The sequence below is a fragment of the Athene noctua genome, chromosome 4, assembly GCF_965140245.1.
Source record: "Athene noctua chromosome 4, bAthNoc1.hap1.1, whole genome shotgun sequence".
Lineage (NCBI taxonomy): Eukaryota > Metazoa > Chordata > Aves > Strigiformes > Strigidae > Athene > Athene noctua.
In genome coordinates, this window is record NC_134040.1 from 55,946,258 (window position 1) to 55,968,774 (window position 22,517).

General features: G+C 39.8%; 1 protein-coding gene across 8 annotated transcripts; it reads left to right on the top strand.

Moving 5' to 3' along the window:
- The first annotated feature begins 362 nt into the window (after window positions 1-362).
- Window positions 363-22,496, top strand: INTS10 (integrator complex subunit 10). 8 transcript variants are annotated; one of them, XM_074905423.1, is made up of 18 exons: window positions 363-516; window positions 1,530-1,597; window positions 1,857-1,960; window positions 2,987-3,126; window positions 3,991-4,072; window positions 4,391-4,531; window positions 4,957-5,128; window positions 5,557-5,726; window positions 10,172-10,305; window positions 11,064-11,220; window positions 11,845-11,927; window positions 12,732-12,884; window positions 13,998-14,106; window positions 14,482-14,561; window positions 15,037-15,199; window positions 16,094-16,187; window positions 20,132-20,209; window positions 22,120-22,496. In XM_074905423.1, the coding sequence occupies exons 1-18, from the start codon at window positions 388-390 to the stop codon at window positions 22,274-22,276; spliced, it is 2,214 nt and encodes a 737-aa protein (XP_074761524.1). In that variant the 5' UTR covers window positions 363-387; the 3' UTR covers window positions 22,277-22,496. The 8 variants fall into 8 exon arrangements, with proteins under 8 accessions (XP_074761524.1, XP_074761525.1, XP_074761527.1 ...); XM_074905424.1 differs by having other exon boundaries at window positions 11,067-11,220; XM_074905426.1 differs by having other exon boundaries at window positions 5,560-5,726.
- Window positions 22,497-22,517: the final 21 nt, after the last annotated feature.

Here is a 22,517-nt window from a genome sequence, read left to right on the forward strand (position 1 = left end):
CTGACCTACTTTATTCTCAGTAAAAAGTGTTTAGCAAGACGAAAACCAAGACGAAAAAAAACCGTTAGCAAGACGTTTTGGCTTCACACCCTCAAAGTCCTTGCAGCCCCTTGCCAGCCACTCCGGGCCCCTTCCCCCTCCCTAGCTCCGCCCCAGCGGCCACCACAGAAAGCACACACATCGCAGGGCCGAGAGAGGGGCACAAAGAGTAACGACAGCCCGGCAGGGCCGCCCCGCCAGCACCGGGAGCTCTCCTGCCCGCTTCCAAAATGGCGGCAGCCGCGCGCCGGCTGGGCGGGGCGGGGCGGGGCGGAGGGAGCCGCGCGAGAGACCGCCACGGAGCAGAGGAGCGCATGCGCGCCGCTTGGCGGCCGGGCCGGGCGCAAGATGTCGGCGCAGGGGGACTGCGAGTTCCTGGTGAAGCGGGCCCGCGAGCTGGTGCCGGGGGACCTGTGGGCGGCCAAGGCCTGGCTCATCACGGCGCGGAGCCTCTACCCCGCCGACTTCAACATACAGGTAAGCGCCACCGCTGCCGCAGCGGCGCAACGTAAAGGCGCGGCGCCCCGCTCCCCCACACGGCCTTGCGGCGGGCGCTGCCTGACTGACTGGCTTTTCGGCCTATGGGGGCGGAGGGGCGGGGCTGCCGGTTGCCGTGGTGACGGGGTCCCGGCAGCGCCTTGCGGCGCCGCCGTTTCGTCCGTTACCGAGCGTGGCGGCTGCGGCAGGGCCCTGCCGCGGGGGGCGGAGAAGGGCGGCTCCCCCGGCAGGGGCTGCGCGGCCTAGCACCCAGTGAGAGGCCTGGCCCAGCATCGCCGGAAGGGTTCGACCCAGCGCCCGTATTTTGCAGCCCAACACTCTTGCAGACTTTCTTCGTCACGTTTCACTCCCCCCTGAACGCACAAAGCGCTGTCGGGAAACGCGGAGCCGTGCAGTGGTGGTGCCGCAGGTGCCCAAGCTTTCACTGTGGTGTCCAGTGCTTAAAAATAAAGTGGCGAGCTTGTAACTGCTCATTGTGTTTCACTGCACTAAAATCCGCACCAATAAATGCTTTGTGAAAGAGATGAAAGTGTTGTTTTTTTAATAACTGAGGGGAAGGTCCCTTTCTGATTCTTATATTTGCACATGATGAAACATTTGGGTTTGCTGTTGCAAAAAAGCTATTTCTAATAGAGATTTAAAGTACCTCTCTGGCCTATGGCTTTTGTAATAGCTTGGGGTTTTGCTTTGTATTTGACTGGAAACAAGCCCTGCTCAAAGAACTCTTTGAATTCTCACTAAGTTTTTTATTTGTGTAAAAATAAAGCCAGCATGTTAATATTAGACTATTATCATACAGAAGTTTATGCCTAATTTAATGCGTGGTTAGATAGTCTATACTCAGCTAATTTCTACAGCAAATGTTGCGGTCCTTTCTTTTTCTGTTATTCAGACTGCTGTGGCAAATTGGGGACAGTGTTTTGGAGTGGAAGGACTAATCTGATTCATAAATGTATTCCAGAAGGCTGATGTTCTGTTCTTCCATCTTGCAGTATGAGATGTACACTATTGAGAGGAATGCCGAAAGGACAGCGTCTGCGGGCAGGCTGCTCTATGACATGTAAGTAATCAGGGCAGGAACTCTACAGTTATGCCAGGTGCTTGTTTCCATAAACGTCAGAGTTTCCAAAAATACAGTGTGAGTATTCTCGGAAATCCGTGTGGATACATTAAGCAGAAAAGGTCTTATTAATTAAAAATAAAGAGCAAAAAAGGTTTTATTTTCCATTTGCTCATGCACTTTTCTTTCATAGAAAGGTTTTGTCTTGGAAAAAGATTTTGAGATCACAATGCATTCCTTGCCTCAAACTGTATTACAGGTTTGTGAATTTTCCAGACCAACCTGCCGTATGGAGGGAGATTAGCGTTATTACATCAGCATTAAGGAATGACTCACAGGACAAGCAGACACAATTTTTAAGAGGTAAGGATTCTATTTAGTGAATAGGGAGAGTCCTGAAGGAATCTAAAGACCTCTAGTTACACAACTAGTGTGGCAAGTAAATGTTAGTCTTTTTAACTTTGCTTGTGGGCTGCAGATTTTTTTTCTCAGTTCAGCCTTAAATACTTCATTTGGTGTGTTAGGTTTAGGAAACACAAAGGGACACAAGAAACTGATTCTCGTTGCTTTGTCTCTGGTATGGGTAGACTAAGTCTGCCAGAACAATAGGCACTTAGAAAAGAGATTGCATAGGTAGTAAGTGGAATGGGACTTATGAATCATCGTCTGACTGATTGCAGAGAACAACAAATGAGCATAAAACCCAGGTGAATTCATACGTATGAAGTGAGGGTTATGAAAATGAATGGTGAGCAGAAAGGCTTGGCACTCACTGCTGGCAACCACAGGCAGTTTTGAAAGCAGGATTTGCACCTGACAAATTATAATCTGCTGTTTGAATATGTGCTTCAGAAGCTCTAAGGATAAGCAGTGTGTAACTGCATACAGGCTATTCCAGTTAAGGAAACATGCTTTTTCATGGTGTGTGCTTATTTTTCAGAGACAATACATAAAACATACAGGGGGAAAATGTTGGTTTCTTTTTAATGTCTTACTGGAAGTTTAAATTGAAAAAAATACCTTTTAATAAAGTATTAATCACAGAAGTGTATGTAAGTAAAAAAATAAATGAACATTCTTAAAAAAGCATCTTAAAATGTCAAATATTTAAGTATTAGGATTTTCAGTGTTCTACTTATTAACAGTCTTACTTGCTAATTCAAGTTCTGTGTACCCGAATAAACACAGATAAATATTGATATGGTCTTCTCTGAAAGAAACAGCCATTTTTTTTTTCCAGGCATAGATACTAAAAGCAGGAAAAAATATAAGGAAGTCTCTTTCACTCTGCACAGCAAGGTGATGTTGACTAGTCTTTTACCCTTTGTCAGTCACCTTTATGATTCAGATATAGTAAGATAAAATTTTAATTTTTTTTTTTTTTTTAAGGATTATTTGAAACCCTTCCTGGTCGTGTCCAGTGTGAGATGTTACTGAAGGCCACAGAGCAGTGTTTTAACACATTAGAAAGGGCAGAAATGCTCTTACTACTTCTGCGACGTTTCCCAGAGACAGTGGTGCAACATGGGGTAAGAGAAGAGAAGCTCATAGTAACTATTCAGGATATTAGTGTTCTGTTTCTTGAGATACTGCTGAAATGTATTTTCCTTTGCCTAGTGAGAGGGTGAGTCTTTATATTCATGTTTAATTGTGGTAATAGTTCAGATTGCTATATCTTGAGGTTACTACCCAAAAAGAATTGGGCAGAAAACAAATGGAAGCAAATAAAACAATTTTTTCATTTGTAAATGCAAAGAATATTTCATGCTTTTTGAAAAAGCAGAATAGCACAAAAAAGAGTGTGGAGGAGTATTACAGTCTAAGAAAGAATATTTCTTCAGCTTGCCAGTAAAGTCTCATTGAGGGCAGAGCACTTTGAGGTTATAACTAGACTCTTAACAAGCAGTGCGGTTGCTTTGACTTACAGAACTACAGCTGGAGCTCTTTAAATGATGTCCTACTATAAGGACAGTTCAAGGACAGTATAAAATAGTTTAATGATTACAAAACCTGATAGTTCTGAGACTGACTTAACGCTGATGTGTTCTGGCTCATACTAGCATCAAACAGAGTGCACAGTCAGTTACTACAACTCAGTAACAAGCTGCAACTTCAAGGCCTAGTACCTCCATCACTTTCACCTGTCTCTGTACATCTTTACTGATACGGTTGCATGCAAAGTTTTTCTCTTGGTCTTGTTTTACTATCTTCTGTCATTGCTTTTCAGTAGGGATAGTTTAACTATGTATTTAGAGATTAGCATGTGCAGTTGCCATGTAGTGAATTGCTACTCATGTATCCACTGAATTACTGTTCAATTCCATTGAAACACGGTTCAAAAAGTTTCTAAACCCACTGGTCCAGAGTTTGATTTTTCACCTCTGCTTACACAGGTAGGCCTTGGAGAAACATTACTAGATGCCGAAAGTATTGAAGACCAAGAATCCCCAGTGAATTGTTTTAGAAAATTATTTGGTAAGAAAATATTAATGTTCTTGTTTTATTATACAACTTTTTAGTGTGGCAAGATTCTGAGTTCAGTAAACTACTTTCAGGATATTAAGATTAGAAAACCGCTTAATCAGAAGAGGCTCAGGTCACGTTAGGCCAGGCTGACCATATGGTACAAATTGGTATTGCAGTCATTCATGTGAGATCCTTTGTGATCCCTTGTGGTGTATGGTCAGCCACAGGGGGAGGCTTACACTGCTGATTGAGGAACATTACTTAGGACAAACAGAACGAAAAAACCCCACTAGCCTAAAGGAATTTTTGGTTTGTTTTCTATTTTAGTTTGTGATGTTCTCCCTCTGATAATTAACAACCCTGATGTTCGACTTCCTGCCAGCTTGTTGTATAAATATCTGAATAAAGCAGCAGAATTCTATATTAACTATGTGACTAGATCTACGCAGACAGAAAGCCAATATCAAGGTAAGAATATTTTTGCAAAATTAACTTTCTTAGGATGTATTTTAGTATTACTGAAGTGATGTCCATAAATGAAGAATGCATTACTTTTATGTAATGTATCCTGTAGACAAGAATTAATAGTAATAATTGGTGTTTCTTAGTTCTTTGATACCAAAACACCTCACGATGCTTCAACTGCTTAGTCATGATGCTCATTATGCCTCAGCATATGTACTGAGAAGTAGGACCATATGTCCAAGATCTTCTATGGAGCCTATTAGCACTCTTGTATGAGGAGGCAGAAAGGTCTACTGCTCCCTGTTAGCCTTCTCAGTAAAGAATGGTTACCCAGAAAGCTCCGATGTACATTTTTGCATGTCTCTTTCTTGAAAATAAATAAGTTGGTTTGATTTCTTTATGAAGTGACAATGTGCTGGTTTTCCTAGGTTCACAAGATTCCTCTGATATTATGTCTCCAAGCAAGCGTAGCTCTCAAAAATATGTAATAGATGGTCTCACAGAGAAATCATCCCAGATCACAGATCCTTGGGAGAGGCTATTTAAAATATTGTCTGTGGTGGGAATGAGGTGTGAATGGCAAATGGATAAGGGAAGAAGGTGAGAAATGCATACTTTTCTAGGCATTTCTTCTCAAGGAGAATTTGGCTTTTTAATTCTTAAGGAGATGGGTTGAAGAAGGATTTTAACATGATGGCATTTTGTGTAAATTCAGTGCAACTCTTCTTTCAAGACTGTACAATGTAAAACAAAAACGTGGATCCAGGGAGCACTTTCAAATTAGTCTCAAAACTAAATATTTGTTGATGAAAGTCATGCATAAGAACTATACTGTGAGGTATCCTTCCCCAGATGCCTCAGCAAAGAGAAACAAGGTAAATGTTTAGTGAAGTTTCATGGGTGTGCATTCCTAGCTCCCGCTGACTTGCAGCTGGGGGATTTCCTCATTAAGTTTTTCATATTCACTGTGCATTCTTTCCTTTAGTTTTGGAGTCTGTGTAACATTCTAATTTCTTTTTGTCTCTCAGAAGTTTTGGTGATATTTTGCATCGAATGAAAGACCTCTGCAGATACATCAGTAACTTCGATAGTGATGCACATGCTAAATATAAGAATCAAGTAGTGTATTCCACGATGTTGGTCTTCTTTAAAAATGCATTCCAGTATGTCAGCAACATCCAGCCATCACTCTTTCAAGGTTAGTTTCTGATGTTTCAACTTTTGTAAAGAGTTTTTTGTGATTTCATTGCTAATGTCTGAAAGACCTCTCATTAGTCTTTTGAAATGATCATCTTAAAAGGGACACGGGTCTTTTTTAAAATTCTTCCAAGCCATTAGTCTTGCCAGCAGAAGCAGTTCATGACAACTGTTGTAGTGGATCAGACCAAAGATCAGTCTCACTTAGCATCATGGTTTCAGCCTTGGCCAGCAGCAATTAGTTGTCTAGCAAAGAGAGAAGTAACAGACGAGATGTTATGAGGAACATCCATAGGGTTGGTTCCTACTCTTCCATGAGCATCATGTTTGTTTCATTTTCTCCTCTGATTCTGCTTCTTTGAAGCTGACGTTTTCCTGGCTTCCTTCAGTCAAAAGATTGTACAAAAAGCTTCCACAAAAAAAGTGAAGATATTTTTGCATTGGGAACACACAACAAATTTATAATTAATCAAATAAAAACTGAATAGGAAAAGATTTCCTGAAATTCACAAGCTTTCTTTGGCTTTCTTTATATAGTTTAAGCGTAATCTCTAAGGTGTGCTTTGCACATTAATCCTAATCTGTAATTAATTTGTAAATTGGATATTTAAAGTATGAATGTTATTTGTGCTTTTTCCTACCCACTGAAATCTGCATTTGGGGCATGTCATGTCCCGCTCGTGACATAGCAAACAAGGGAGGCAAGTGATTTGGATTAGAAAATCCCCAACAGAGTGGACAACGGTGAGACAGGTCTCAAAGTTCAGACATTTATTAATTTCCCACAATGTTCTAATTGGATATGTGATAATTGACTAAGTATATAATGAATTATGGCAAGCAATATAGTATGCCTTTCATTACCTAATGATAATAAGGAAAAAAGGGGAGCGGGGGGCGGCAAAAGAAAGAGAGGTAGAAATAGGGATCACTGGTTCGGGTTCCTGCATTGATCCCACCAATGAGGGTTCAAGGATGCGTCCATTCTCTTCACTACTTCTTTTCCTTTCACTCCTCACCCCCCCTAAATTTATATACACTTTCCTTGGGTCACTCTCCTAGGCTGACCTACCTATCTATGTATCCCATGTATGGGAAGGGGTAAAGTGCTTCATGGGATGATGTAACTAGCACGATCTTGTTAATTTTCATTAGCACATGCAGGGGTGTCAACTTTAATGTGCATTTCCTGGATAATGGAGCAAAGGTCGTTCACCGAACATAAAGGCCCTTGAAACTTTACAAGATGCACCAGAGCAGAACTGTCCTGTCTTCACAGGGCTCCCTCCAGCTGCATCCTGTGCTCTCCAGGCAGCCTTATCGGCTCCAGACTCCACGCTATCCTCCCTGTGACTATAGTTTTGTTATTTGCAAGTGTTTAGAGATGCTCCTTGGCTCGGAGGGCCTCTGCTCCCCCCGCACCCTTTATCTCTTTCTCAGGCTGTTTTTTTCTCAGTTCCTGTTTCTTGCAGGCCTGTTTCTCTCAGGCCCTGTTTTGAGGAGTTACAAGTCATCTCTCACAGGGCATATCAGATTGGTTGGAACACCCTGGGTTACTTCTTCAGGGATTAACTGGACTTTTCAGTGATGGCCCAGAAGCTGAGTTTGTTTAGAACTTGCTGAAATAAACAGCATCACAAAGAGGAATTTTCAGCTCTTTAATAGCGTACATTTCCTGCTTCTTCACTTACTGCTAGGGAATTCCTTGCAACAACAACAATTGTCACCATAGGCAATCAGTATTTATTAAGACTACAATTACTGATCCATGGTAAAATTACAATTTTAATTATATGTTGTGTTCATAAGTTTCATAACCATTTCCTGCATGGAGCAAACGATTATTTAAGTAATGAAGCACTCAATACAAATGATGGGTTTTAAACAACTTTACAGAAAGTTGGATAATTAGTTGAACAGTGTCAGTAGATAGTTAAGCTCAGAAGACAAATGACATGGCTTGTATGCAAAAAACTTGTAGTCACTTTAACAAATACAGGAACTAATTGAGTTGAGTGTTTTGTTCTATCCAGAGGAAAGAAGAGTTATGGTGGGACAGTGAGATACTTCAGCTGTGCATATAGTTTCAGCTGCTTGATTCTGAGGTGAGGGAGAAAGCACTGGTGAAAATGTTCCTTTCTAAGCTATACAGTTGCGTATGGTAAAGACCATGTTTTCAGACTGAACCGCCAAAAAAGGAGTGTATACTGAGATAGCAGAGTGCAGTCCCTTCAGTGCAGCATTTCTGGACATCAGGACATCCTGGGATGCTGCATTTGTAGACATCCTCTGTCATTTCCTGACATTATGAAAATATTTCCAAGACATCTCTTACACGTTTCTGCTTTAGCAATACAGTCCAGTGGTATTCAGTGCCTTTCATATCCTTTCTATCATCAGGGTTTTTCCTCCTTCTGTTTGGAGGGCTCACTGTAGTAAGGTAGATCCCTGTGTATTTTGGAAGTGTAGTGGTGGGGAAAAAAGCTGTCTCCTCCTTAATCCAGTAGATCCTGAGCTTTGATCTGCGACTTTCTCCACGTGTGCATGGACTTGCAAGAAACCTCTTGAGAGAAAACTTTACAATGCATTTCTCTTACATAATTCATTATCTGCCTTGCTGGAGACTTGAGAAATGAATGAGGCAATTCACACCGCTCATAACTCAGGCTGCCTGCAGGCTTGGCAGGAGCTGCTGTTTGGGCTGATGCTTTTAGGGTTTATTTATAAAACTCTCTGCTAGAAATCAATTAAAAGCTCTGTAAGCTTAGATTCTAGAGCTCAGTTAGACAGAAAAGCACAACACTGCTCTTTGTATGGCTGTGTAATTTTCAGTAATGTAAGAGAAGTTTTTCAGGTCAAGGGTGAGGTTAGGTTTTGTTTGGTTTTAGGACTAGAGGTTTTGGAATCAAGGCTGCAGTGCACTTGCCTGCTACTGAGAAGATAACATTTCTTTGGAAAGCAAAGCACTTACTGATTTAAATGAACACCAGTTATGAGTAAAAGAAAAACCCACTCTTCTCAGGTGTTAGAAGTAGGCAGCTCTTGAGATTCTACTGATAAAACTCTTCCAGCATCCCAGTTGTGGTACTTTTACTATCTGTTTCTTACAAATGCAGTTTTCTACATTATGATTTGGCACTCTCTATTTTCAGTTCATACAAGTTAAATTTCAACACAGTGGAATACGTGATGGTACAGGACAGTTGATTGCAATGTGTTGTAGCCTTTGTATAGGGAGTATTTCAGTGGTGGTATTTATTTTGAACCTAGTCAAAGGGAGGTAACATTATTTGTTAAACATGCCAGGTTGGTTGTTTCTTTTAACATTAACTTCTGTTGTAGTGGACTCCTGATACATCACCTTTGTGATGGGAAAGGCTTAATGTAAGTTCTTTTATGTCAAGAGACTAAATGGATTGTCGTTATACTAAGCTCTCAAATTAGTTCTTTGCAATTATGGATAAGACCTTAGCCTCATATCTTTCTGCAAATAGAAACAGAAGAAATGCATGTACTGGAAACACTTCTCCGCACTACTGTCTTGTCTGGTGGAGATTTCCAAAAGGGAACACGGATTAATGGATTTCCCCTTTCCTGTATATTTCTCTTTGTGTGAGCTTTGCACATCTATATACAACTTCATTGTGCAAACAGAGAAAATGTGTTTGGAAGGAAAGCGTTATTATTAGCGGCCATGTACCAATGTTGTTTGAAATTAAGTGTTGTTCTATTTTATATCTAATGAAACTTCAGTACCGAGGTCTGAAATAACAGATACCAGATCCCACCAGATTTTTTGTGACACCAGTGGAAGTAGAAATTATATCTTCTGTGCTTCAAAGTGAGGCTTCTCTAGAGGCTTTGAGGAGTTGCGATGGGTTCTGGCAGTCAATTAAAGGTTTAATTCTGTACACTAAAATCAGTGGGTGCAAAGCTGACACTGAGTGATCCTACTAGGGAAATCCTGTGATAAAATACACTTCTTTGAGACATCAGTGCCTGTCAGCATATTGCTTTGGTTTCTCATGAGAATGTTTTGAGAATATTGCTGTGATTTGCCATGTTCAGAGCTGTTTGTTCTGTTCACTTGTTGAATAGTTGTACTTACATAAAAGCAAATAATGCTTGATGAGAGAACACCTGCTTCCTGAGTATATCTTGTGACTGCTCCATAAGAAAAGGATTCAAAGATATTCTGAAGCTCTCAAGCAAACTCGTGTGATGTCTGGTAAATGCATTCTGACCTTTACTGTAAGGCTGCTTTGGGAAAACTGTAGCTTTACCAGCATAGTTTAAGCTTATGCAACTTAAGTGAATTAATTTCAGATTGGTTTATCTAGCATTATAATCATTACTTGTGAAGAAAACAAAACCAGCTTGATGTAGGCTTGAGATCTTTCAGATTCAGTTTAGAGCAATCTGGAACTAATTTGTCTTTAAATCCAGGTCCAAATGCTCCAAACCAAGCCCCGCTGGTTCTTCTTGAGGATGTGACCAACATCTATGGTGATACGGATATTGACCGTAACAAACACATACACAAAAAGAGGAAACTTGCCGAAGGAAGAGAAAAGACAATGGTAACTTTTCTAGACTTTTTCGTTCATAACAAGAAAGGCATTTTAGACAATAGTGGTTTTGACACACATGCAATAGATGTATTTTTAGAGCTACTCTGGAATAGCTGTTTATTACCTCAATTTGCAAACAGATTTGTTTGGCTAAGCCAGCAAGAATAAAACAATTTGTGTAGCAATTCCTGTACACGTGTGTGCTGGATGTGAATACCTTAACTTGAGGGAGTTCAGCAAAAACTGCAGAAGCCTGTCAAAAATCGTAGCTATAGCCATTCAGATGTTCTACAGCTAAACGTCCAAGTGAATAGATTTATTGTGATTGGAGTTGTGAATACATCTATTTCTTTAATAGTAGAAACCCACTATTTTATAGAATTTCTCTGCTGGTAGAAGTACGCACTTACAGAAGAATTACATTTCGTTTGCATAACCCACTGTAGGCTTAAACTGAGTGATAGCGTAAAGTGTAACAGATAATCTGGCTGAAGCTCAGTGGCGGTACCCTGTGTTTAAGAGAATGAGTTCTTTCGGGATACTGTTTATCACACTATACCACTGAGTTTCTTGGTAGCAAATCAGATTGTTCTAAATATTAAAACAAGCTAAGTGAAAAGTCACTTAAAGGCACTTAGAACTAGGACACTGGTATCTCTAGTACAGAATTGTTTTCTTGCATTCAGTGGAATTTATGTGACTTTAGAATCCTTTGAAATAAGTATAAATTAAGAAATGAATCTTTTTGTTTTATGTGAACTCTTAAGCAGAGCTCAGATGATGAGGATCCTTCTGGGAAGGCACGAAGTCGCCATATTACAGTAAACAAGGCAGATCTTGCAAACTCTGTTGAAGTATTAGAGAGCTTTAAACTGGCAAGAGAGAGCTGGGAGCTGCTCTATTCTCTGGAATCACTTGACAAAGGTAAGGCTAGCTGCAGGCAGAGTTGTGCTCAGGCTTCATTGCTGCGTAGAAGTAATTTTACTATTGCTAAAATAGAATTCCTGTCATTTACTTTGGGTCCTGAGTATTTTTGATCTAAGCTCCAATAAGTTTTATCAGTTGTTGCATTTCTGATTGTTTTGTTCCTGGATTTTGTTTCACTCTCGTGCATCTTTGCTTATATACCCACACACCTCTTGGAAGCAGGTTTTACTGTAGGAGCAGTTGGTTAGTAGTAGGGCTGGTAATACTTGGTGAGGATGTGTTGCTAATGGCTGCTTTACTTCATGCTTAAGATGTGTCTTTACTGTGTCTCTCCCTTTCTGATAATATCTGGTGTGATCATCTTGAAAACAAATTTCTCTTCTGAAAAGCAGACAAATAGTACCACCTAGCTGCTTTTAGATTTGTTTAACACTGTGAAGGGAAGTATACTCAAAATATGATTGTATAGGAAGAGATTGTCCTATATTGGAAAGATTTCACACTCTTACTGTTTTGGTTTTTCATTTTTGAATTCCGCTTTTCTTTTTTTGCTAGATTTTTAACCCCAAGTGAGATGCTTCATTTTATCTTTTATTTTTTCTTCTCTGACCACTTACGCAGAGTTCACCAGAATTTGTTTGTCGTGGAAGACAGACACCTGGCTTTGGTTAAGAATCTTTCTTACAGACATGATCATCTACCAGGTAAAAAAATAAAGTAAAAACTAGTAGAAATTACACCATTATGTTGCTCTTCCTCTAGTGAATAGCTGTTCTGATTAACCAGTTTGACTGCTTTAAGTGTCTACTAATTTTATCCTTTAAAGGATGAACCTTTGGGGGATGGAATCGTACCATTCTTACCACAAGCTGGGTACCTAGTGAGGATATTATTGTCCCAGTAATACTGTTGAGTCCAGCTAGTTTTGGCATATGGAAGAAACTTCTGTGTTGGCGTTGTGGAAGAAAATTGTGTTTTATTCATCTCTTGGTGCATTATATTGAAAATTCTTCTGATTGTCTTCCAAACAGCAGAAGATTTTAACATCTCAGTTAAAATTTATCATTATTCTTAGGAATTAGGCTGACTGTACTCATTCCAAATACCATCTATAGAACAATACTTGATTTTAAATATTTTTCCTTTGGGGGTCTTTTATTTTTACTGCACTTGTACCTGAACAAGAGCTATTTCAATATTAGTCTACATAAAGTAATTACTAACTCTGAAGCACATGATCATTTGTTCCAGTTATAAATGTGTTTTTTTAAAGCAGTATTCTGGCTTTTTAAAGCAGAATTCTGTTCGTCTTCTCACTGCCTTGCAAGTGATTGATTCACACTCCTGTACACAGCACATCACTGGAGAGTGTTCTGCTAGATTAAAATTGTGAAGCCCTGTTACGTGGACATGCTCTGTTTTAAAAGCTTTCTATAAGGAAATTTTTATTTCTGTCTTTCAAGCCATTGTATACAGAATACCCTAACACTGCCTTTGTTATTTTAAAGGGGCAGTACAAAAAAGCAATCAGCAGCCTACATCACTTGGCAGCTCTTCAGGGCTCTCATTCTCCACAGCAAATTACAGGACAAGGGTCACTAGAAAATCAGAGAGCACTAATCCAGTTAGCAACATGCCACTTTGCCCTTGGAGAATATCGGGTATGTACCACATTTTATGCACTGGTCCTTCATCTTATGGCCCTGTGCTTCCTGTTTGTCTTCCTCCTTTGAATTTTCTTATTAGCCTGCTTTCAACAGGGTATTGGACACAAGCCAGTGTCCACTGAAAAATCCATGCTTCACAGGGAGGAGAATTGCACTTCCTGGCACATTAACTGTCCATCATCTCTTTTATATAGTCTGTTAGGTAGTTATGATTTGAGGGGGTTAGTTATGATTTTCCATAGCTACAAGTGTTTGAGTTGTCTGTAAATGGAACCTTAAATTTGAATTCCTTAACTTTACTGAAACAGTTTTAAATATTGAGGGGAAATTCTTAGGTATAGGCTTCATGTGGCAGGGGAAAGAAAAGGTTTATACAAAAGAAACTTCTGTGATCATCTTAGAAAAGCATTAGTTATCAACTGACAGTATAAGAGACTCCAGAACAATATTGTCTGGCCTGACCTCTGCACTTGCTTTATCTTTACAATACATACTTTATGTTTTTTAATATTACAAGAGTGCATGGTGGTCTGTCAGTCAGTGTCAGCCCTAATAATAAAGGCTGATTCTCTTAGGATCTAACATCATCCTAGTGCTACTGGATAAGTCTTTTTGTCCCTTCCAGTTTAGTACTTTTTCATCGGAAATGTGATAATACATACCCACAGACCTCTTACTGTCTCTAGGAAATAGCATTAAAATTCATTGCATTTCTGTCATGTTGTCAGATTGCCATTTTCCTTTCTATTTTTACCATAGACAGAACAAGCTTTTAAAAAGTATTCTAAGAATTCTTTTGAAAACTTAATCCTTCAGAATAAAATAGTTTTTGATTGGAGTTGTATTGATCTTACACTCTTGAAATAAGTAATACCAATACATATTTTTTCACAATTAAAATGACTTAATGTAGGCTCTCAGAGATTGTTTAATGAGAACTATGTATTTTTGCTCAGCTAGACTGTTATGCATTGTCCACTCAAGTTCTAGCAGAGAATTTTGTGATTGTTTTTTCTTTTTCAGTGTCTGAAATTTTCAATTAACGTACCTGAATTTTTAGAACTTTAATTTAGACTTAGCATTATCATGTCTCTCTTCTTTTTATAGCAAACATGCGAAAAAGTGCTTGACCTCATGTGCTGTATCCTACTTCCAATACAAGAAGGAGGTAAAGTACAAGAGGAGCAACCTAAAGTCAAGTCTAAATTCAGGAAAGGTATGGAGTTGCTACTATCCTAAATTCAGTGTCATCTCAATTTTAATTTATGCTTTTTGGCTGAGTATATAATTCTTCTCTTTTTGTATTACAAAAAGATAGGAAGTTCTTTATTCCCATTTGTTTTTGTGAGTGGTTTTCCTGCTGGTACCTGTTAAAATATATTGGTAACAAAGCCCTACAAAAGCAAAAGAGACATGAAGCAAAAATTTTTAAAACTTCACTTTTTGAATCACTTGTAATTAACCTTCAAAGTTTTCCTCCCTACCTGAGATTTGATAATTGTAGGTTTGTTTTGCGCTGTCCTAATTTTTTGTCAAACTTAAATAATCATGAGACCCCTAAAGAAGAATATGATTAACTGTTCTGTTGCAGGGTCTGATTTGAGGCTTTGGCCATGTACCAGTAGAGCTATCATGCCTTACTGCCTTCATCTACTGTTAGCTTGTTTCAAGGTAAGCTATACTCAAGGCTTCAAATTCTCTCAGGTCTAAGGTGTAGTTTATGTATCTGGGGTCCTGAAACTATGTGGCCTTATCCCAGTGGTATGAATAGGTGTGAAGGGCTGTGCCTTAAGTGCTTCTCACCTAAAGGGGTTTGTTAGGGAGAGTGGGGGGGAAGGGTGTGTTGAAGGAGGAGGGTTTGTTCTCTCTTTTTCTTCTATTCATTTTAGTTTTGGGCAGGAGAGATAGAATTAATCTCAAATTATTTTTGTCTGTATTCTGACTTCCCTTATAGGTCAGTGGAAAGAATATGGTATTTTGGCTGGAAGTTTCCAACCTGTTTTAAATGTATATATTAGGGCCGGATGAAATACGCTCCTGAAGAATTTCTTTTGTATTTGCACAAATGTAGGTGACATGAACCCCATATATTTATGAAAGCAGCATGTGTTTCCTGATTGTCTCAATGTCATTTTTTTCCCTGAAGCTCAGAGCTTTCACAGACAGCAGAGACGATATGGCACTGGGCCACGTAGTTGTTCTGCTTCAGCATGAGTGGCCAAGGGGTGAGAACTTGTTCCTGAAAGCCATCAACAAAATCTGCCAACAAGGAAACTTCCAGTATGAGAATTTTTTCAACTATGTCACGAGTATCCTTTAACCAAGAATGTCTTTCACATCCAAAACTATCTGCTAGCGTGCTGAAATAGCTGCTAATTTCAGCAGCAGCTTTCTCTGTATATCATACTCTGTACTTATTTTCATACCATGCAAGCCTCTTGCAATAAGTGGCAGTGCACAGCGGACTATAAATATGCCTTCTGTCACCTGTTCTGGCACTTGAGAGTACCCATAAGTACACTGCAATTGCACTTCCATTCTGAAAAACAGGGCATTATACTACAAGACTGTTAACAAAAACGATAAAGCAGTACTTGTCCTTCGAAGAGTTGAATGATTCTGGCTATTGTTTATGAAATGCTTGTGTGGTAACATTTTTGGGTTGAGTAAGCAAAGCGTGTCTGATTTTTATATTCAGATACCTGACATATGCTTTGATCAGCACACACACATGTGGACAGTTTAGTGTTTAACTTAAATAGACATCCAGCCATGATACCTAGGAAGCAAGGGGTCTAACTTCTAAACATAAAACTAAAAAGGGTGATATGTGCCACCGTTGTGGCATTTCCTTCATTCCCAGCCTCAATGTGCGCTGCTTTGATGACCTGCAATGCAGGAAAAGGAAGTAAAAACAACCAGAGGATTTGTTTGGAGCAATGAGCTTTCTTTACCTCTGTCTGTCTGTACATACGAAGAACTGAAGAAAGAAAAGAAATTGACAGATGTTTGTATTTAGCACTTTAAAAAGCATTTTCTCGTGAATTTGTGGAGGATTAGGAACACATGCTGTGGTCTTTATCACTTCTAAGAATGAGTTAGTTCAATAGCTGTTCCTTTCAGCAGTGTGGCTTCAGATGTGAGGGATAAGAAGGAATATTCTCTACCATTTTTTCCCTACTCAAATCTAACATTTTCTTCAGATATTGATATGTTGGAGGAATTTGCTTATTTAAGAACACAGGAAGGAGGGAAAATTCATCTGGAACTGCTGCCAAATCAAGCAATGTTGATCAAGTAAGGATAAAAAAGCATTTACTGTTTTCTTTGAAAGAAGAAAGGGAGTATGTTCTGGTTATCTTTGCTTTCATGTAATCTTCTGGATAGTAAGTGTGTCATGTCTTTGAGTTTCAATTCAAGGAATTGGCTAAGGAGTTCAAACAAGGCCATGAGTTTCTTTTTCTGACTCTCCTGCTGATCTATGAATTCTTTTGGGGGATTATTTACCTTTAAACTCCTACTTTTGCAGAACTTTATTTTTAAGTGTGGCATTTGCTTTAGAATGATTCATATTAAAGTGATTACAGTATTGCTCTTTCAAGCAGACACTTGCACTTTGCAGGAATTCTTTAAATAATTAGGTATGAGGGTAAGGTGTTGTTAATAATTTTGCTGAACAGTAATGCTGAACAGAAAGCACTGTCGTAAACAAAGTTATGAAAGACCACTGAATGCTGAAAAAACTTAGGTATAAAGCATAAATTAAATTACACTGTAGGCAGACTCTAAAAACCTTTCTGTCTGAACTAGCAGGTCATCTCTTGCTATGTACTGAACGAGCTTATTCTGCTTAGCTTATTATGAGATGCTGAAGGAAATTAATAATTTGGATTAACTTCCTAGGTGTTCTTAGTATTGAGTCAAGACTGAACAAGTATCTGCTGCAGGGTTTTAGTAGCAGAATGTTTTGGAATATGCTGGTTGTTTATTAGAACTTGAGGTATTTTGCTTTATAAGAGGGGGGGCTGTTAAAGTTTGTTGAAATTCCAGTTTGGATCACTGTATTCTGGCTATTCACTAACTAGAAATGGGCTAAAGCTTTTAAAAAATGAGAGCCTAATATTAGACAACTGGACCCAAATTTGGACTAGTAAATAGATTTTCTAGAGTTCTAGGTAATCGACACAAAAAAGAGATATGAGGTGTAATTAAAGAAAAGAAAAAGAAGAAATACAAATGCTTAATTATGTTACAGAGAATTTTCTCTTTTAAGTTCTGGATTTTCAAACTCTTATCCTTGCTATATGTCACTGCTTGTAACCAGTTGTATGAAAACAAGAATCGGGTTATGCTGTACTACGTATTATGTTAAGCAATAGGTTTTGTCAGCAAGAGGGCTTAGCACTGAAGACTACACCTGGTAACTTCTTAGCTGCTATCTCAAGTTAGTTGCAATAGATCAGCGCTATTTCTCTGCATCATAGCTTTTATTTTGATTGGCGTGTTAGCTGTTACTTACTGTTCTGACCCCACCAGCCAGGAAATAGGTAGTGAGCTTGTTTGTAGCAAGACAGAAATCTCTCTTGGACCTCCTTTTGACCAGTATTATGTTTTCTCAGTGATGGAAATGCTTGTAGAAGAGACGTCTATTTCTTAGTGCTTACTGAACCAACAGTCAACTATCCCGTCCAGCTGGATAAGCTGTGTACAGTGTCTTTTATGTGGCTGAGATGTGTAGGACAGGAAACACTTCATCAGAGAGCTGATGGGAGGGAGATTTCAGGGCATAGTTCACTAATTGGAGATGACATCTACTCCCCTGGTACCCCAGGTATTTTTTTAGCTGGACTGGCTGTGAGGCTCAGGGTTGGTGTCACCCAGCAGTGTTGACCTCAGCAGCACCAGTTACCTCACAGCCTCCCCCAGCTAAGGTTTTAGATGAAGTACACTAACACAGCCCTGTTTGTTGGGACAATGGTTGGTAAGATCAAAATCTGCAGTCTGGCTTTCATCTTCCAAAATATCGCCTGTTCTGGCTGTATGAGCTGCTGCACGATCCTCCCAATAATTAGCAGAGGCAGCTCAGATAGTGTTCAGTCATGCACAGGAAGACTGTGAGTTTGCCACAGCAGCCCAAAGATGAAGCAGTTTCTCCTTTGTCTGATCTCTCCTCAGCATAAATGTATGCAGCAATCCTGCATCTTAATTGATGGGAAATGTATTACAGATATTATATGTTTTTTTTATAAGGACAGCTTTTTGTTTCATGACTTAGAGGATGGTTTATGTCCAGGTAAATTCCATGTTCTTCTTCAGTACTTTTCCTCAGTACCTTAGACTTTATAGGAAATTAGTATTCATTTATTCTGAACACAGGAAAGCAAACTGCAGTGTGGTTTTCAAAAGCTCAAGTAAGATCTTGGTAGCCTGCAGACTTATAATTGGGTCCTGCAAAAAATATAAACAGTTTGTATCCATTGTGGGAATATGAAGGTCCAAGGTTTTGGTTTTCACTGGTCATACAGCCAGCTCATTCTGTTTGCAGCATCAACAAAACTTCTACGATGAGCTCTGAATTCAACCACTACGTGCTTTTGAACTCCATTCCAGACAAGCCAAGTTTCATAGTTTTACTGATTATACATGTCTGTAGTGGCAGTGTTAGCTAGTGAAGTTAAAGAGGAAAAGAACAATATGCAAGAAACGACTGATAAATACTGTGCTCTTCTTTTTGATAAATCTTCCTCTAATGAGTCTAATCTTAGCCTACCAAACAGTGTAAACTTGATGTGAAAGCTGTTGAGTGTTCTGCCTCTGCTCACATTCCCATCACATCTCCCCTTGGGGACAGAAGAGGAAAAACTGGGTTGGTTTAAAGTGAAACAAAGTACCCTGAAAGTGTAATTTTTATTCTGATTGTGCACTTGGGTATGTTTAGTTCTGACTGCAGATCTTGCAAACAGTAATGAATACACAGTTGTGCAGAATCCCTTTTGTAAACATCTGACACTCTGGGACCAATAACATCTTGCTGCTCCTTTGTATTTTCTGTTCCCTGTGTCCCATTTTTCCAAGTACTGGACTCATTTATGCCAATAACTCTTGAAAAATTATCTAGTTTGATTGAATTAATTCTTGTGAATAGTTTATTTCAGGTTATTGTAGCTGTAGAGTGTTTCTGTACTACTAAAATGTCCCATCTTTATTTGACTCAGCTCTCCATCCATATTCATCAGTAAATTGTAGAAACTAATGAAAATATCCTCCTGTGAGATGTGAAGGTAGGCACCTAACTCAGTATTATAGGGATGTAAGTGTGAGTCTTGCTTCTCTGCTCTCTTCTTAGCATCTGTGGGGGTGAACAATGCACTCAGTACTTAGATGCCTCATAAGATTTAGGTGATGTTTTGAGAGACTTAGGTTAAGGAACTAGGCCTGTTCTCTATATACCAAATTTCTTATTTCTCCTTAGGTGGGGCACTGGATTTGCTCTAGGCAGGTCACGTGAGATTATTATCTTGTGTTAGCACACAGAGATAAGGACTTAACTTCACAGAGAAGACAAATTGTCTTCCAGCTGAGACACCTTTTGGTGGTTAGTTCATGTGGCCCTGGTCATAAATGGGGGGTTGCTCTGAGTGGGCATTTGTGCTCTGACATTGTTCCGTCCTCTAACAGCCATTTTGTATGCAGTTTGAATTTGAAAAGGTGAAAAAGGCCATCTGTGGGCTAATGAAAGATACTTGGGCAACCTGTAATGCTGTCATGTACTCAACTTGGCCGATACCCGCTGTGCATGCACTCGGCTTGGGCTCAGCAGCAGATCCCTGAACTCCCAAGTGGTGGGCTCTCCTAGGTTGCTGACACACTCTTGCCAGCTCTGCAGTGCTCCTCTGATTAAATCTTTTCTGACTGACAAACTTCCTGGGGAGAGCTACGACATTTCATCATAGTACAACTGTGAATTGGTTTTGCACCTACCGCTGTCCCTTCTGGTGTAACTGTCAAAAAAAATGTGTATATATTTAGACCACAGTTGCAGAACAGCCTTGAAATGAAATCTGGGGATATTTGCATGTTTGATGCTGTTAAGTCCTGCACCCCTTCGGCTGCTCAGTGGTCATACCGCTGTGCGGTCTCACCCTAGTTCTCTGTTGCTCCTTTTTCTGGAGAGTTGTTTTGCACCAGAGGGGGAGTTTGTGTGTGGGTGTTTGAATGCTGCTGTTTGCTGTTTTTTAAAGGACTTCTAGCCCTCCCATGGGGTTACTGCAGCAGGAATTCATACCTGTGCTACAGCCCAGCATACAGACTGCTGACAGGTACCAAGTGGAAAAACCCCGCTCATAGTGTGCTGTGTTTTGTCAACATGTTTTACTGCCCATGGTTTTCAGCAATTTGTTACTCAATATTTATCTTTTTTTTTTTTTTCTCCATTTGTGCCTACATTGCCTGGCAAACCATGTTGTTCTATTATAACATTTATTTTCCTTTTTCCCATAAGTTGCCAGTATCCGTGTCCTTTCAATTTAATAATAACTGTTGAATTTAAACAAAAATGTAGAAATCCCCCCAAATGATGCTGATGTTCAATCATGTATTAGCAAGAGTATAACAGTTTTCAAAATACTGGTTACTGGATCCTTTTGTAGCTACTTTTCTTCTTTTAAGTTGTTCTGAATTCTGTTTTCTGTTTTCCAGCTGTTACAGGACACATCTTTAAAAGTGCTGCTGGTTTTCTCAGTAGTTGCAAGTTGCACATCCTGCTTTAGGTTGGGACTGACCATAGCACTCAGCTGCCAGCAGTGGTTAAGAGAGTAAAGATGGAAAACAGGGCTTTTCCCATAACCTCTGAATATGCTGGAATACTTTCAGTGCAGTTTTGCTTCACTCAGCCTAGCTCATCAATGAATTGCCCACTAGACTCCAGGCTAGTCTCTTCTTTGCCTTTTCCACGTGTTACAGATGTCTCTACTGTTGTGGCAGAGAAGTCTCTTCTCAAATGCTGGACTTGCAGATTTAAGCAAAGGTGGGGTAGTATTTTTGGTGAGGGTAGTTTCCAGACGTTTTCCTTTCTTGTTTCCAACATCTCTGGATTGGCACAGATGCCCTCACCCTTTATTTTTATTTCTTTTCTGTCTTTCAGGGTGCTTGCTGGGTTCAGCCCAACTCTTCCCTTTTTACCCACGACTCCGAACTTGTCTTAACGTTAGCATTATGCTTTTCTCTCTGATTTAATTTACGCTACTCCTTTAGTAGTGCTAGGGCACTCATTTCAGGGCATATCTTTTGCTTCCCTTCTTAAGTAGGTCTTGATCTTACTTATCCAGTTCTGGACCAGTGCAAGTAAAGTGTAGGGCTTTGGCGCTGCAGAACATTGTCTTAAAGACAAGATTTAGGTATCGAATGCTACAGACCAGCATGAGGACAAAGAACTGTTCAGTAGAATGGCCTTTAACAGGGCAATATCCCAAGAATTTCCCGAGTCAGTATTGCTTTAGCTTGCTCAGTAGCTAGACCTTTTTCCATTTGAAAACAGGTCCTGAACTTCTGCTCAGAATAAATGTAATCCCTGCCTGGTGTCTAGTATCTCCACAGTAGCTGGCTTCTACTGATACGGACTCCAGCCTGGCTTGATGCAGGCTTTGCATTGGCCTGTGTTCACTGGGCCTTTTGTTAGTCAAAGAGTGATCAGTGCCCACAGGATTATATAGCTCCTTCCTGTGCTTTCCTACTGGTACAAGATACCCTCCGCTCTTTAGGGTGGCAGCCATCTGTCCCCTTCCTCCAGAGAAAGCAGGGTCTTTTCACTCTTCTTTCAACCCCTACCATTTATAGAAGTGATTACAAGGAGGAAGTGGCCTGGGCAGCAAAGGTGGAGAGAAAAAAAAAATTCTTCTCCCCAGGCAAGAACTTTGTACATGCTGGGTTAAGAGAATAGATCTTCCTGTTAGCCAGAACAGCAACATTTTTTTTTCCCCCCCACAGTCATAATCAAAGCAGTTAGAGCATAGACTTTTATGAAACTTCTAACTATTGAAAGACTTATAAGCTACTCAACACATGATTTTTTTAAAAAATAGCATAGCACACAGGGTATTTGGTTCTCTTATAAACTCGGGCATGGACAGTAGATATATAGTAAGTGACATGCAGCACCTTTTAAATTACTGTAGTGCACCAAATAACCGTTACTTGATTTTGTCTGTCTCTCTTTCCTTCATCGCTTAAGGCATCATACAGTTACCCGAGGTATCACTAAAGGAGTGAAGGAAGATTTCCGCCTGGCCATGGAGCGCCAGGTCTCACGCTGTGGGGAAAATCTCATGGTGGTCTTGCATAGGTTCTGCATTAATGAGAAAATATTGCTGCTTCAGACTCTTGCTTGAATGAACTGGATTACGATGCACTGTCTCTTATGGAGAGAGGGCAAGGCTCTCAAATTGCATGAACAGCAGTGTGGCAGTGGAAAATCACTTGTCCAGAGAGTCAGAGAAGCTGCCTATGAGTTACAAGTTCTGCAGTACACGAACGCTACTCAGTGTCTGTTCACTGCTTAGTTTTCTTATGTGGGGAGATCAAACTTTATAAATAAAACTTTAAGAAGTCTTCTGTAATGTCCTATTTGTT

Coding starts and splice junctions, on each gene's coding strand:
- INTS10 (XM_074905423.1), top strand. CDS start 388: ATGTCGGCGCAGGGGGACTGCGAGTTCCTGGTGAAGCGGGCCCGCGAG. Junction 1,598..1,856: donor GGCAGGCTGCTCTATGACAT/GTAAGTAATCAG, acceptor ACTGTATTACAG/GTTTGTGAATTTTCCAGACC. Junction 5,727..10,171: donor CCAGCCATCACTCTTTCAAG/GTTAGTTTCTGA, acceptor CTTTAAATCCAG/GTCCAAATGCTCCAAACCAA.